The sequence below is a fragment of the Cervus elaphus genome, chromosome 21 (genome assembly GCF_910594005.1).
Source record: "Cervus elaphus chromosome 21, mCerEla1.1, whole genome shotgun sequence".
Classification (NCBI taxonomy): domain Eukaryota; kingdom Metazoa; phylum Chordata; class Mammalia; order Artiodactyla; family Cervidae; genus Cervus; species Cervus elaphus.
The window spans coordinates 7,333,893-7,348,640 of record NC_057835.1 but is presented as its reverse complement, the minus strand read 5'-3'; the positions used below and the strand labels follow the sequence as shown (position 1 = coordinate 7,348,640).

Here is a 14,748-nt window from a genome sequence, read left to right as displayed (position 1 = left end):
GTCACTTTGCTGTGTGGCAGAAATTAACACATTATAAACCAACTGTACTTCAATTTTAAAAATATTAAAATATCTTTAAATGTATTAAAATATCAAAATATCTTTGGTATAGACAAAGATTTTTTTTAAGAAACAATACAAAAAGTGCTAAATACAAAAGAAGAAATTAGTGTATTAGACTTCATCAAAATATGCCATTAAGTGAAAAGAGAAACCACAGATGAGGTGAAACTATTGACAGTGCTATGCAACAAAGACTTGCATCCAAAATAAATAAAGAGCTCCTACAAATCAATAAAAAGAAAAACAATTTAAAAAATGGGCAAAAGATTCTTCACTAAAGAAGGTATATCGATGGCCAGGTTGAAAAGAGGCTTAAAATCATGAGTCATCAGGAGTGTCAAACCACAGTGAAATAACACTTGTACACTTGAGAATGGCTAATGTTGTCTACGGCCATACCACCCTGAACGCGCCCGATCTCGTCTGATCTCGGAAGCTAAGCAGGGTCGGGCCTGGTTAGTACTTGGATGGGAGAATGGCTAATGTTAAAGATTCACAACAGCAAATAAAGATGAGGATATGGAGCAGATGGAGTGTCCATACACCACTGGATAGAAACAGCATAACCACTGAGCGAGCGGTCAGCTTCTTTTAGACACATACCCACCCTACAACTCCACAATGCCACACTTAGCTTTTTACCCAAGATAAAGCAGAACATATGTCTATGAAGAGACATGAGAATCACCATAGCATCTTTATTTGTGATAGCCCTATGCTGGAAACACCCATCAGCTGGAGAATGGACGTGATATAGCTGCACAAGGGAATTCTATACAGCAGTAAAAAAAAAAAAAAAAAGGAATTGAACAGCCGTGTGTTTGACTCGCCAAAGCAGGCTGGGCAAAGTTGACACAAAGGCTGCTATTTCCATTCACACGAAGTTCAAACCAGACAAAAACAATCATGATAACTGAATTCATATCAGTGGGGATCGGGGGTAAGCTGGAAGGCATCAAGAAAGAATTATCTGAAGAAACCGTTTCATGCAGATTGAGTGTTAGTTACTCAGGTGTAGGCATATATCAGAATGTTCATAGAACATTGCACCTGTTCATGTCACTGTGTAAGTTCACCCACTTAAAAAAAAAAATCACTACGGATTCTACAGATGTTAAAGAATTAGGGAATATTTTGAATTTGATGCCAGTAAATTTGGCATCAAACTTAGATGGAATGGAAAATTTATGTAAAAGATATAAACAACCATGACTAATTTAAGAAGAAATAGACACCTGAACAGACTTATTTACAATAAAGAAATTTAATCCATAATTTAAAAAGATGACAGGAAAAAAATGACAAAGAATTCACTGATAAATTCTTCCAAATATATAAGGAATAAATAATACAAATTTGATAATTCTTTTCCTGAAAACAGGAGAGTTGAATGCTTCCTATTGCATTTATAAGACTAACATTACCTTGCTACAAAAAACAGATATTACAAAGAAAAAAATACCAGTTCCCCTCTTAAACATTAAAATCTTTTTAAAAAGTTTAGAAAATAAAATCTAGCAATACATAAAGAGGACATTACCTTATCATTAAGGAAATTCACCACAGGAATGCAAAGTTGGCTTAATATTCAAGACCAATTGATGTAATTCACCATCTTAACAAATGCAAAAAGAGAAAACACAAGTTCATCTCAATAGATTCAGAAAGAATATCTGACATAATTCAATATCCATTCATGTTAAGAACTCTCAGCAAACTAGGAATAGAAGGAAACTTCTTCAACTGGATAAAGAGCAGCTAAAACCCACAAACGTTGTGCTTAATGGTGAAGAGAGTGTTTTCACTCTGAAATCAGAAATAAGGCAGACTTCTTCCTCTTACAGATTGGGAGAAAATCTTTACGAAATATATGTCAGATAAAGGAATTCTATTCTGAGAAGTCAAAAGTAACAAGGAAAACAACCAAAAAATAGGACAAAAAACTAGGTTAGAGATTTCACCAAAGAAGATATATAAATTGCAAACACAGGAAAAGATGCTTAACATCCAAGGAAACACAGATGAAAACCACAAAGAGACAGCACTCCATACCCTTCCTTCCAGGATCCCTCATGGTTTACGGACCTCTGGAAGAACCCTGCCTTGTCTTTGAGTGTGTCTGTGTGTGTCTGTCATTTCTGAGCACCTGGGAAAGACACCATGTGCCCACTGTCTAGTATCTCAGAGCTCAGTTTCCTGATCTGAAAATTATACAGGGACTTCCTGGCGATCCAGTGATTAGGACTCTGTGCTTCTACTGCTGGGGTCACAGGTTTAATCCCCAGTGGGGGAATTAAGATCTCACATGCTGTGCTGTGCAGCCAAATATATATACAATTATTATATAATTACGTATGTATATAATTATGTAATATATATAATTATACAGTCTCTCAATTTTGTTGGCAGAACCAAGCATGTCAAAACAGAATGATGTAAAACGAACTGTCCAAAAACAACAACAAAAAAGAACTGTGCAAATGGGAAGTAGATAAAAGGTTTATAATTAATGCCAGTGAGTTCTCTGTACTGAGTTTGAAGCCAAATGTGAGATTTCCCACTAAGAATTCAACTCTTTTCACTAATAATTTTTTCTTCCCCTACTCCTAGGAAAATCCTAAGGCATACCTACCAGAAACACAAATTAGTGAATTTTTACAATGACAGATGAAGTACAGACAGACAGGTGATAATAGACAAGATGAACAAGATATAAATACAATTTTCTCTTATTTTCCAATAAAAATTAGAACAACACCCCCAAAACTTCTGTTCATATTGTTAAAGGAATGTAGTAGACCAATCCGTGCTAATAAGATGATCAAATAGTTTGCTAAACAAAAAATGTAGATTGCAAACTCTACGTGGGGTGGTTCAATTGTAAAACCCAAACAAAACATAGATTCTGCACTAACAGCGGTGGGACAGATGCCGAGGCTTGCGGGTTGAGGCGGGGTCCGGGGCGCTCGCTTCCGGTGACCTACCCCTCCAGCCTGCGGACCCTCCTGCCCGAGCCTGGCGCGTCCCCGGGGCGGGAGGCCGGGTGAGGATGTGCGGCACCGCCCCCGGCCCGCTCCCGTCTAGCCGGCCCTGCGCTCCCCGGGCGGACGCCAGAGGGCGCTGCCAACTCGCTCGGCCGCGAAGGGGACGAAGGCGGTGCCCGGACTCCAAGCTCCGCCCCGCAGGGAGCGCCCGCCTCTAGCGGCCGGCGCAGCCGCAGGAGGCGCGATGCGTGGTCCCCTCTAGTCCCCAGGAGCCCCTTGGTCCCTCCGACCGGGAGGTGTGCGCAGGGTCCGTCCGCGGGGCGCTCATGGCACAGCGCAGGACTAGGCCCCGGGGCCTGCCAGCCTCCATCCCCTTGATGACCGGGATGGACCGCCCTGATAGGCCCCTTGGTGACCGCACCCCCTCCCCGACGCGCGCGAGCCGACCCCTTTCTCCCATCCCCCATCCTGGGGCCGGCTTCTGCTGGACCCCAATTAAGGGCAATCCTGCTCCCCACTAGCTAGCGGTAAAGAACCCACCTGCCAATGCAGGAGAAATGAGAGATGCAGGTTTGATCCCTGAGGTGGGAAGATCCCCTGGAGAAGGGAATGGCAAAACACTCGAGTCTTCTTAGCCTGGAGAATTCCATGGACAGAGGAGCCTGGTGAGTTGCACAGGTCCAGAGGGTTACAAAGGGTCAGACACGACTGAGCGACTTAGTACGCATGCACACTCTCCTCCCCAGTGCAGGTCAAGCAGACCCTTTTGATCAAATCGACCCCTCCGGCATCACATCTCACCACCTGTGTGACCTCGGGCAAGCCCCTCCCCCTTCACTAAAGCCAATGCCCAGTCAGGGTGGCGGTGACTGGCAGCTGCCCGCAGCCCCAGCCAGGCTGTGGCACCCATCTCATGCCTGATGGTAGCCTGGCCCCTCTGTCTGGCGGGCAGTAACCAGGGTGGCACCCGAGTTCCCCTCTTGCCTAGAAGGCTCGCTTACCAGTAGTCAGGACAGGCCTTGGGAAGGAAGGGGGACGTTTCCCCACACGGCCTCGGGCCCCAGCCGGGGGTCTGACCTAAAAAGGCTGGGCCAGGTCACTGGATGCTGGGTGAGCCTCATCTCCTGCTGGCTCAGCCTAAGCCCACACCTGAGCCAGGTGAGGCAGGGGTCCCGGGGGTGCTGGGGGCTCAGATATGGGCCCCAGGTTGGGAGCTGGGAGGGCCTCTGAGCACCACCCCAGGAGCCCACACCCACGGGCAGGCCCTCCCCGCAATGGGCCATCAGGCTCCAGGGAGGCAGGGGCGAAGGTAGGGGCTCTGGGGACCTGGCAGACACACACCCACACTGGATCTGGCAGGGAAAGGTTTATTAAGCTTCAGCCACAGAGTAACAGAGCGCAACAGACGCGGGGAGCCCGGTCTCCACCGGGAGGTGAGCGCGTTACAGACAGGACCTTGTGTGCGGGGAGGGGCAGACAGCGCCATGCAGCCACAGCCCCTGGAGCAGCCGGGAGAGCGGGGGCTCGGCGCTCAGGTACACACACCAGGCTGCGTGTGCCCACCTGATACAAAATTCAGTAATGTGCGGTATTACTCTTTATAATCCCTTTTCCTCATAAAACGTTATGTGTTTAACACACACTTATATCACTGCTAAAATCAGCAAGAGCTATTATAGTGCTCCAACTTAATAAGTTGATAAAAAAATGTCCTGTGGCCAGTTCACAATGGAACTAAATAAGTCCTGTTCCGAGACACCTGGGGAGTTCCTCTGGTAACAAGAGGCATTTCCAATAATCGGGTCATTCCGCCACCGAGACACAGTCCTGGCCCACAGCACATGGAGCCTTGCCCCTGGCCCCCCGGGGACAGGCTGGGTGAGGGGCCAGGATGGCGGGGGCCGGCTCCCCAGGAGGAGGTAGTGATGGAGGCCCCGACGTGCTGCGTGCTGAGGGCCACACTGAGTGGACACCATGCCCCAGGCAGCTGTGCTCAGGAAGTGGCCCTGGGCAGCCCCGGCAGGCCAGCCTGAGCCCCCAGGCCCGGAAGCAGGCAGAAGACGGATGGAGAGTCAGAAGCAGCTGCTTGCAGATGTAGCGTGAACAGTCGCGCGTCTGTCACCAGGAGCAACATTCCTGGGAGGGTCCTCGCCTGTGCTCGGGGCGGGGGTGGCCAAAGGTAGACGGAGGCTCAGGTGTGAGCCCAACAGCTCGAAGGAACTCTAAGTCCAGTCAATGTGGTGTTTGACAAACTCACTCCGAGTGGCTGTCTCTGGCGCTGGCGGCTCACACCCTCGGCCACAGGAGGGAACGGCTGGGACCTTCTGGAGTGTTCTTCAGACACACCACACAGGCAGTCCCTTCAGAGGCTTGACTCTGGGGTTCTGGGGGGCAGACAGCTACTTCTCCACACACTCTTACGCCTTTAAGAAACACACCTGAGGACTATTTGGAGCCAATGACCTTCTTGGCCCAGCCATTGCCTGCCCCCCACAAGGGGCAGTGGGGAGTGGCACCCTGCTGCCAGCCCTCCACTCCCCCCCCAGAAACAGCGCCAATGTTGACTGTCGGCAGAATGGGGACAGGGTGCTCCCTGTCTTCACTGACTTTTTAGGGAACCAAAGACGCAGATCAGATCCACGCCACCCTATCTGGGTAGTCCATCGATATGACCTGGCAACCAGCCAAATCCCTACCAAGCCCTCTGCTCACAGCACCCAGCCCTGACCGGTACCCACGATGCCCAGGGCCCACGAGGCCAACTCCAGGCTCGACTCTGGCATCGGCTACCCGGCCAGCCTACCCCGTGGGTGGCACAAACCACTGGTCACCTTGGCTGGAGCACCAGAGGACCTTTCAAGTGAGGGGGCCACAGCCACGCTCCTTGGAGTGGTCTGCCGGTGGCCCCCACTGCTATCTGAGGTACAGCATTAGGAACCAACCACAGCCCCCAGCCACGGCCGGCCACCACCGCGCGGACAGCCCGCTTTGCTTTTCTCAAGACACAAGGTGACGCCAGAGCCTCGGGTCAGTGCAACCTGGGAATAACCTGTCTGCGGGAATGGGGCTGAGGCAAAAGCACTCACTCCACAATACCCCCATGCAAAGCTCACCCCCTGTCGAGGGCTGGAGGCTGGCTCCATGACCGCTCTCTCCTGACCTGGGCCGTGAGGCACCTGCCCTCCCAGGCCCACACGGTAAGACACACTCTGGGCACACACAGGCAGAAGGCTTGGCGGCCTGCAGGACTCAAGACGGCTGCACACGTACCCACTTCTGCGCCAGCCGCCGACAGAGGCCTTTCCCCAGCGGGCCTCCGCCCCGAGCACGTTCCAGGGTTGTTCTTGTCCTTCCGTGTCTTTGCTGTTTTAGATCAGGTTTAAGGCTGGCATCCCCAGGGTGGTGGTCCTGCCACAAGCCCTGCTTGCTCCTACACATCAAGCCCCGGCTGGGCTGTGGACAGCGTGGGCCTGGGAGGTGTGGCCCTTCCGGCTGGTTCATCTCAGAGCTTGACTTGGGCTTTCCCCCACACCCCTACATTCTCAGCTCACTGCCCCCCCGTTTTCTAGCTGTCAGGAGACCCCCTCGAGGAGCAGAGCAGCTAAGCAGAGGCTGCGATCTATAGTGTCACAGCAGGAGGACTTTCCATCCTAAAGCCACAAAGGCCATCGAACGGCATGAAAGGGACCTGCCGGGTACCTGCCGGGGGAGGCGCGCTTGGGAGTGGGAAGGACTTGCCCGCCTGGGCACAGGATCCCCAAGGCCCTTGTCCAGCCGTCATGCACGTTGAAAACGCTCCCGTTTCCCAGTCGGCTCTCCGTGACCCTGGGCTTCTGGGGGCAGACACGTGGCTTGTGGCTGCATCCACAACAGAGAGGCACCGCTGCTCCTCAGGGACAAACTGCAGCTGCAAAGTGCCGCCAGCGGCGGAGATGGGAGGGGACCAGAGGCCGGTCAAGTACACGAAGCGCGGCTGCTCCTCTCAACACACAGGAACTTCAAGTAGTTTATTTAAAAACTGCGTAGCTTCATCTTGAAATATATCTATCTATATATATATATATTTGCTTTAGAATGATCATATTGCAGCATGACTCTCATGCGTTTTAAAGTACTTTATTTAAAAACACATCGACTTGAGGCAGCGAAGAGTTACAGTCCTCTCACTTTATCCGGGCGATGTGTGGGAGGCCTCCCTCTTTCTCCTGAGATCAGCGGACTTAGACTGACCGTCCCAAAGAAGAAAAGCAGAAACTGCTTACTTAGAAAGAGATTGTGGTTTGAAAAGCATTTCCAAACAGCTGCAGCATGTGACGACTGTGCTTCCCTGGGGTGCAAGTTTGGTTCTGCGCTGAAACTAGAAACGCCGCGCTGAGCTGACCTGTGGGGCTGACCGTGCCCCTGTCCGAGACCCGCTTTCTTCACGGCGGGGCGGCCCTGACTCCGGCAGCCGGCGGGGGTGAGCAGGTGCAGAGGTCAGATGGGCATGGAGTGTCTAGCGTGTGGGCCTGGCGGCGGGCGTGGGTGGCAGTTCCACGCCGGGAGCTCTGCCCCATGGTCCCCCGACAGATGGTTCAAAGACAAAGTGCAACGCAAAAGTCACAGCATCTCCCGGAGCTTCAGACAAGACGATGGGTGGGGTGGGCACAGATGTGGGCGGGCAGGGGGACGGCGCTGCCAGCTCCAGGGCTGCCCTCGGCGGGCGGTCCAGCTGGACCAGGCGGGTCTCCCCACCAGCGTCCCGGGGGCCCAGCCTCCTCCTAGCTTTGGTGTCCCCGCTACTGCTGCCCGCCGCCCGGGTACAATGTGTCAAACAGGAAAGCAGGAGATGTGTTCTTCAAGAAAACCACAGTTTTGGAAAATAAAGACAAAAATTTTTTTTTCTAAAATAATCATAGAGAAAAGTACTCTCCAATAGCTGCAGCACCAACAAAATGTGACGCGATCTGACAGAACGTCCAAATACCTGTAGGCATCCACAGGGAAAAAATGTGATAGAAAGTGTTTTAGTCACTGACTACACGACCATTATCTGAAGACTTCAGATAAGATATAGCAAAATACATCAGATACTTTTTTGCTTTCAATTATAACTTTAGAAATGCAAAAATTTTTTTTTCTAAATTGCTTCTCTAGAAGGTAAATCTGCTTTATAATTTTAAAACATGCAGAATAATATACCTGCAGAACAAAAGGGACAGTTGAAATTAAAAGATCTTTTTTTGATTAAAAAAATGATTCTTTTTAATTGTGGAAAAAGTAATTAATAAGGTGTTTTTGCCTATTGGCACAAACCTACCCTACAGCTACTGAGCCTCCACCAGGGTCGGTGAAGGGTTTTGGTGCACGCGGCCGCCAAGGCCACGGCAGCCAGGCTGCTGGGCGCCACCCCCGCCTCCCCGCCGCCCTGGAATGTGTGTGCGGTGCAGCTCAGACCATCGACTCGGTCTCGACGAGCCCCTGCGGGCCCTCCTTCCGGGACAGCTTCAGCACCATGGGCTTCTCAGCACTGCCGCTCGCGCCTTCACCCAGCGGCTGGGAAGACAGGCCCTTCTGCTCTTCCTTGGCCTCTTCGGACACCTCTGGATAGATGACCAGGAAGGCGGCTGTCAGGAAGCCCAGGAAAGAGCCCACAGAGGCCACCATGGGGATGACACGCACGGTCCCCACTGCGTCGACCACGCTGCCCAGGGCGGAGGCCACCAGAATCTGGGAGATGTAGACCTGGCAGGAGAGGATGGCGCAGTCGATGCCGAAGCCACGCCTGGATGCCCCGGGGCTGTGATGCACGTACTGCAAGAGAGGCGGGCACGGCGTGAGGGCAGGGCCAAGCCGCGCTGGCGTCCCTGGGGTCTGGGCAGACCTGCCTTCCCTCAGAGGCTGCACACCTGCTCACCTGGCTCTCCCCACACCCCCTATTTATACTGAACACGGTACTGGGGGTTCCAGCCACTGCAGGAAGGCAAGGAAAATAAATAAAACCTCTAAGCATTAGAAAGGAAGAGATGAAACTCATTACCAATGGAGGATGTGACTGTGTGTGCAGAAAGCCTGGAAGAATCTATAAATATGCTATGACAATTAATACAATATATATTTAGGGAATATTAAAAAGGCTCAATACTATAAAGTTTTAACTCTCTCCAAATTGATGCATATAATCAATGTGTTTCTAATTAAAAAAAAAGTCCAGAAGCTGATTCTAACATTTAAGTAAAAAGGAAATGGTCAAGAGTAACCAAGTAACAGTGTTGAAGAACCAAGTTGGAGAACTTAACACTACCAGGTTTCATTCAGGTCTTCGTGTAAAACTACTGAAGACAGTGTAGCCACTGTGAGCGGACAGACAGCCATGGAAGAGAAGAGAGATCCCCCAGCGGTGACCATGGCTCGGCTGTGTGTGTGTGTGTGTGTGTGTGTGTGACCCCCAGCGGTGACCATGGCTCGGCTGTGTGTGTGTGTGTGACCCCCAGCGGTGACCATGGCTCGGCTGTGTGTGTGTGTGTGTCACCCCCAGCAGTGACCATGGCTCGGCTGTGTGTGTGTGTGTGTGTGTGTGTGTGTGTGTGTGTGTGTGTGACCCCCAGCGGTGACCATGGCTCGGCTGTGTGTGTGTGTGTGTGTGTGTGTCACCCCCAGTGGTGACCATGGCTCGGCAGTGTGTGTGTGTGTGTGTGTGACCCCCAGCGGTGACCATGGCTCGGCTGTGTGTGTGTGTGTGTGTGTGTGTGTGTGTGTGTGTGACCCCCAGCGGTGACCATGGCTCGGCTGTGTGTGTGTGTGTGACCCCCAGTGGTGACCATGGCTCGGCTGTGTGTGTGTGTGTGTGTGTGTGTGTGTGTGTGTGTCACCCCCAGCGGTGACCATGGCTCGGCTGTGTGTGTGGGGGGCGGGGGGGGGCACCAGGTCCCGTGACCACCCTCACTTGGGGCGCTGTAGAGTTCTGACTGCCCTTAGACCACACACACACACTCCTCCCAGGCAGACCACAGGCCGAGGGCGCGGGAGCAAGGGAGGACGTGGGCGAGAATGCCCCCGTGGGGAGGGCCCGCGGGAGCCCGAGCCGCCGCAGCGGCCGCCCGCCCCGCACCTCTCGCAGGTCGTGGTACTGCCCGAGCAGGGCGTAGGGGCAGTAGGAGACGCTCATGGAGACGACGCCCATCGTGCTGATCATGCTCATGGCCACGTAGACGTTGGCGAACACGGCCATCACGGCCGTGCCGACGGAGAAGCCCAGCGTGCCCAGCACGTAGATGGCCCTGATGCTCAGGTCGTAGTTGTCCAGGCACTTCTGTAGCAGGGCTGCAGAGAGGGGCCGCACGGTGATCGGAAGGCACAGGCCTGCTCACGCCCCTACCCCCGCTGCACTCAGCCTGGCTCAGGAACAGGGATGGGACGCCCCTGTCTTTCGCCCCCCAGCCGCCACGCACAGCCCCTGGATGGACCCCCAGCTCACCGTGCCCCAGTCCACTGCCAGGGGCGCCACACCTCAAAAGGAGGTCACCCCTCGTGGTTCCAGACCTGTAGCCCAGTTCTGTCCTGCAGCCCCGGGGGGACTCCGTGCCTTGCAGGGCCAGGCCTTCCATCCTTCCGCCAGTCCAGGCCCACTCTGGCCTTGGGCCCTGCCCTGCCTCGGGGACTGAGTTGTGGCTGGTCTTCCTCGCGAGGCTCTGCCCCTCTGAGTCAGGCTTTCTGACCCAGCCCTCCCGAGGAGCCCTTTAGTAGAGCAGACAGCACTGTGACCATCAGGCTGGCTGGCTGCTGCCAGTGGCCGTTATCCTGTCATCCTCAGGTAGAGACTGGGCAGGGGCCGGGCCAGGATCAGCCGGAGGCCCGTAACTGCGGCTCTGCCCCGCTCCCGGAAGGCGTGCCTGCACGCCGCTGCTGAGCCTGAAGCCTGTCACTCCCACCCTCTGTCCTCAAGGACACAGTGGACCCCAAGGAAGGCCACTTATCTCCTCCAGCCACCCCGACCTCCGGCAGACCCCCGACACACTGCGTGCACTGAGGCAGGACCCGGGATGCCCGCCCTCCCGGCTCATAGTACAGCTCCTGCAGCACCGCCATCGCCCTGAGCCCTGGCAGGCCCTCCCCGGGAGCCAGCAGGCGTCTGCACAAGAGCAGCTGAGGGGCCACAGCACTGCCGTCCCAGCAGCAGCGCTGCCGGCTCCGCCTCAAGACGGCGATGAACGTGACACGGCTGCTGTCCCCGAGGGCCGGTCCCGCTGGGGCTGGGCCTGTGGCCCATGGAGCAGGACGCCTGTCAGTCCTTCTGGTCACGGAGCGTGTCCAGGTGCTCGGCTCACCTGGCTGGGGGCCGCTTACCTGAGCAGGTGGCACCAGTGGCCGCGTAGATGACCAGGCCCCAGCAGCCCATTTTCACGCCCGCACTGTAGGCCTGCCACTCCGTCGAGTTGGACAAAGCCTGTTCCAGACACAAGACGAGGGTTCAGGGGGTGGGGCTGGCGTGCTGCGCCTCCAGGAGAAGGGGTCGCTTACGCCAAAATCACTGACACGTCTCAACTGCGGCAGCGTCGGGAGGAGCAGCAGCCTCAGCCTGGCAGCCCGCGCGGGGCGGGGAGGCCTCAGCCTGGTGGGCCGTGTGGGGCAGGGAGGCCTGAGCCGTGACCACCTTGGACCTCCTGGTGCCTCTCTGGGCCACACGAGCAGAGCTGTGAGCCCGCAGATGCCCTGGGGCCCAGAAGCCACACCCACATGGCCTGGACACCGGCAACAACAGAAAACTGCTTCAGCCTGCAGGTTCTGGGGCCATCTGTGTGTGGTGGGAGCCGGCCTGCCTGCCTCCAGCTCCCTGGCGTTCCCACACTTCCAAAGTTGGGGGGGGTGCTCAGCACGGACCCAGGCCCGGATGCCCTCACACTCATACACCAGGACCCCTGACCACGTTCTCAACAGGGGTGCACCCGGGCCGGCTGTCACTGCTCCCTCCCACGAGGCAGGGGGTCCCGGGTGCTCACCTTGGGGTCCCCCTCGAAGATGACCTGGCCCATGAAGTCGGTGTAGAACACGGCCTCGGCGATGATGGAGAACCAGGTGAGCAGGTGGCAGAGGCAGAGGTGCACCAGCTCGGGGGGCATCTTCAGCATGGACAGCCAGAGCAGCCGCACGGTGGTCTCACCCTCGCCCTCCTCGCTCTCCGAGTCCCCGCTGGACGTGGTGGCCCCGCTCTGGTGGCGGTGGCGGTGCTGCCGCGGCCGCGCCTGCAGGTCGTACAGGTCGCTCATGCTGCGTGAAGGCTTGATGAGCACCACGGCGTTGGCGCGCCGGTGGCGGTAGCGGTGGGAGCCGATCTTGCCGTAGTAGGAGAAGGTGCTGGAGGCCTGCCGGCGGAACACGTGCCGGCGCCGGCGGGCAGGGCCCACCGTGGCGGGGGCCTTCAGGGCCGCCCGGCTGTAGCTCCCTGGGCCGTCCCACAGCCCCGCGCCGCCCCCGTTCGGGAGCCTGGACGCGCTCAGGGGGTCCTCCAGCAGGGTCTCATCCTCGCCCGCGGGTGTGTGGAGTGGCGGGGGCTGGCGGGGCGGCTGGGCGGGGGCGCACTCCTGGCCGGTGCTGCAGGGGGTGCCGGGGCGGGAGGCGTCATGGAAGATGGAGGGCTCGATGTCCTGCAGGAAGAGCTCGGGCTCCAGGCCCAGCGCGGCCTCACGCACGTGCAGCGCCGAGTCGCTCTTGCTGCGCACCAGGCCCTCGTCCAGGAAGTCCAGGGCCAGCTCCTGCTCCGACTGCACCTCGTCCGGGAACAGGGCGCCGCCGTCCAGCACACACGCGCGGGGGCCGGGGGCCGGCGTGCCGGTCGGGTCCCCGCTGCGCTCCTGCTGGGGGCTGTACTGCTCCTCCTCGATGCTGGACAGATGCAGGGCCACGGACACCGTGAAGATGATGGCCGCGAAGAAGAATAGCACCTGGTTCTGTGTCCGGAACCAGGAGCCCAGGAAGGTCTGGGTCCAGTCCAGCCCGCCCAGCACGTAGCCGACGGCCCCGCCGAGGCCTGGGGACAGGAGGGGACAGCGCAAGCGTGAGCAGAGGGGGGGATGGGCCGCGGGGCGGGGAGCCCAGACAGGTGTTCACAACTCCCCCCGAGGGGGGCTCCAGGGTCACTCAGAGAGAGAAAGCGGGAGGAGCAGGGACGAGGCGACCGCTGAGCCCAGGTTTGGAATCCTGACCCGACAGCTTCCTGCTTCCTGAGTTAGGAGGGAAACGGGCGGCCGCTCCGGGACTCTCTCCCCACTGGCTGCCATCCCCAAAGCTCAGGAGCCCACGTTCCCATCCAATGGGAACGCTGCCCGAATGGAGGAGGAGGCCAGCATGCTAGCACACCCCCACCTCAGACCAGGCACTTGGCCCTGCCGGGTCCCTGCTCGCTGCCTCACCCACCGGGGTCCACGTGAAGCCGCCTCCCCCCAGACCCGAGGCTCTCAGACAAGCGGGTAAGGCCGGGGGTGGGGCTCAGAGCTGGGCAGGGCCCGCTCACCAGCAGAGAAGGCGTGGATGTTGAGGGCCATGTCCTGCTCCTCACTGTCCACCACGTCCAGCAGGTATGCACGGATGGGCCCCTCTGTGGCATCAGCGCTGAAATCCAGGACCACCACCCCCAGCACAGTGAGCACGATGCCGATGGGCTGCCGGGTCGGGACATCGCCGAGGGCCAGGCCTGCCGGGGCACCGAGGAACAGCAGCTCAGTGCCCGCTGCGGCCGTCTCGGGGGGCTCTGTGCTCCTGGGCACAGCCTCTCCACACAGGAGGCGGGCTTCGTTTCTCCCGCCGCTCTGAAGCGGGTTATAAGCCGTAATCACACACCTGCCTCGGGTGAGTCTGCCCCTGAACCTGGAGACCAGCCTGCTGCCTGAAGGCTGAGCTGCTGCTGGCTGTGCTGGACGAGGAGCACTCTGGGCACAGAGGTGCTGGGGAGCCTGGGGCACCCCCCAACTCTGCAGGTGGGGGTTCCCAGACAGCCCCGCCCCACAAGGGCCAGGACAGGGGCTTCTGGCCAGGAGAGACATGGCTCCAGGCTGGGGGCGCCAAGTACTGCGTGTGGGCCACAGTGGGCTGGGGCTACCCCCAGCGACAGGTCCCTGTGGAGGCCAGCTTCCCTCTGAACCGAGCCTGCAGGTGCCTGGAGGGCAGCTCCCTGTGGACTCCTGACAGCCAGCTTTGGGGGGGGCGGTGCACAGCTCAGGGAGGCCCCTCTTGCACCCCCTCCAAGTCTGGGACTGCGCCGCCCTGCCAGCCCGCGTGGGCCCTGGAGGAGCTGAGCGAGGCTCTGGGGCACACGGAACTCTTCAGCCGTCTCCCTTCCTGAGCCTCCCAGCGTCCGTGACCGCCCGAGGACCGACGTGGACGCGGGCAAGTTCACCTGCGTCAGGACACAGGTTAAACTTCTGTCTTAGAAAGCTGTCACCAGAAAACAAGACTTTTGCTTTTTCACATTTCTGACGGGTGCTCTCAAGACAAAAGGTATTTTCCCACAAATAGCTGCTTTAACTGAAAACAAAACAACAACAGAAAGAAGCAAAACAAACCCCCGAATATGTAAACCAAAAAAACAAGCAGCAAACTAGGTCTGGACATTTTCAATACCAAGTCTGAGAAAAGGAGGAAAAAAAAAAAGATAATTTCTGAAATAATGCTGGAAACAGGACGTGGTGTCAGATATGCATTAAAAACAAATGGGTCACAACAGGAA

At 56.3% G+C, this 14,748-nt stretch overlaps 1 protein-coding gene across 2 annotated transcripts in view; it reads right to left on the bottom strand.

The window, feature by feature from the left end:
- Positions 1-4,398: 4,398 nt before the first annotated feature.
- Positions 4,399-14,748, bottom strand: part of SLC45A4 (solute carrier family 45 member 4) — a 65,753-nt gene continuing 55,403 nt past the window's right edge. The window contains exons 5-10 of one of the 2 annotated variants that reach the window (XM_043880513.1): positions 13,537-13,716; positions 12,026-13,053; positions 11,373-11,472; positions 10,138-10,349; positions 8,484-8,771; positions 4,399-8,013 (exon numbers count right to left, since the gene is read on the bottom strand). In XM_043880513.1, coding sequence (XP_043736448.1) covers positions 7,885-8,013; positions 8,484-8,771; positions 10,138-10,349; positions 11,373-11,472; positions 12,026-13,053; positions 13,537-13,716 — 1,937 coding nt within the window. In that variant the 3' untranslated portion in view covers positions 4,399-7,884. Of the gene's footprint in view, positions 8,841-10,137; positions 10,350-11,372; positions 11,473-12,025; positions 13,054-13,536; positions 13,717-14,748 lie in introns of both variants that reach the window. The other variant, XM_043880514.1, reaches the window with a different exon arrangement.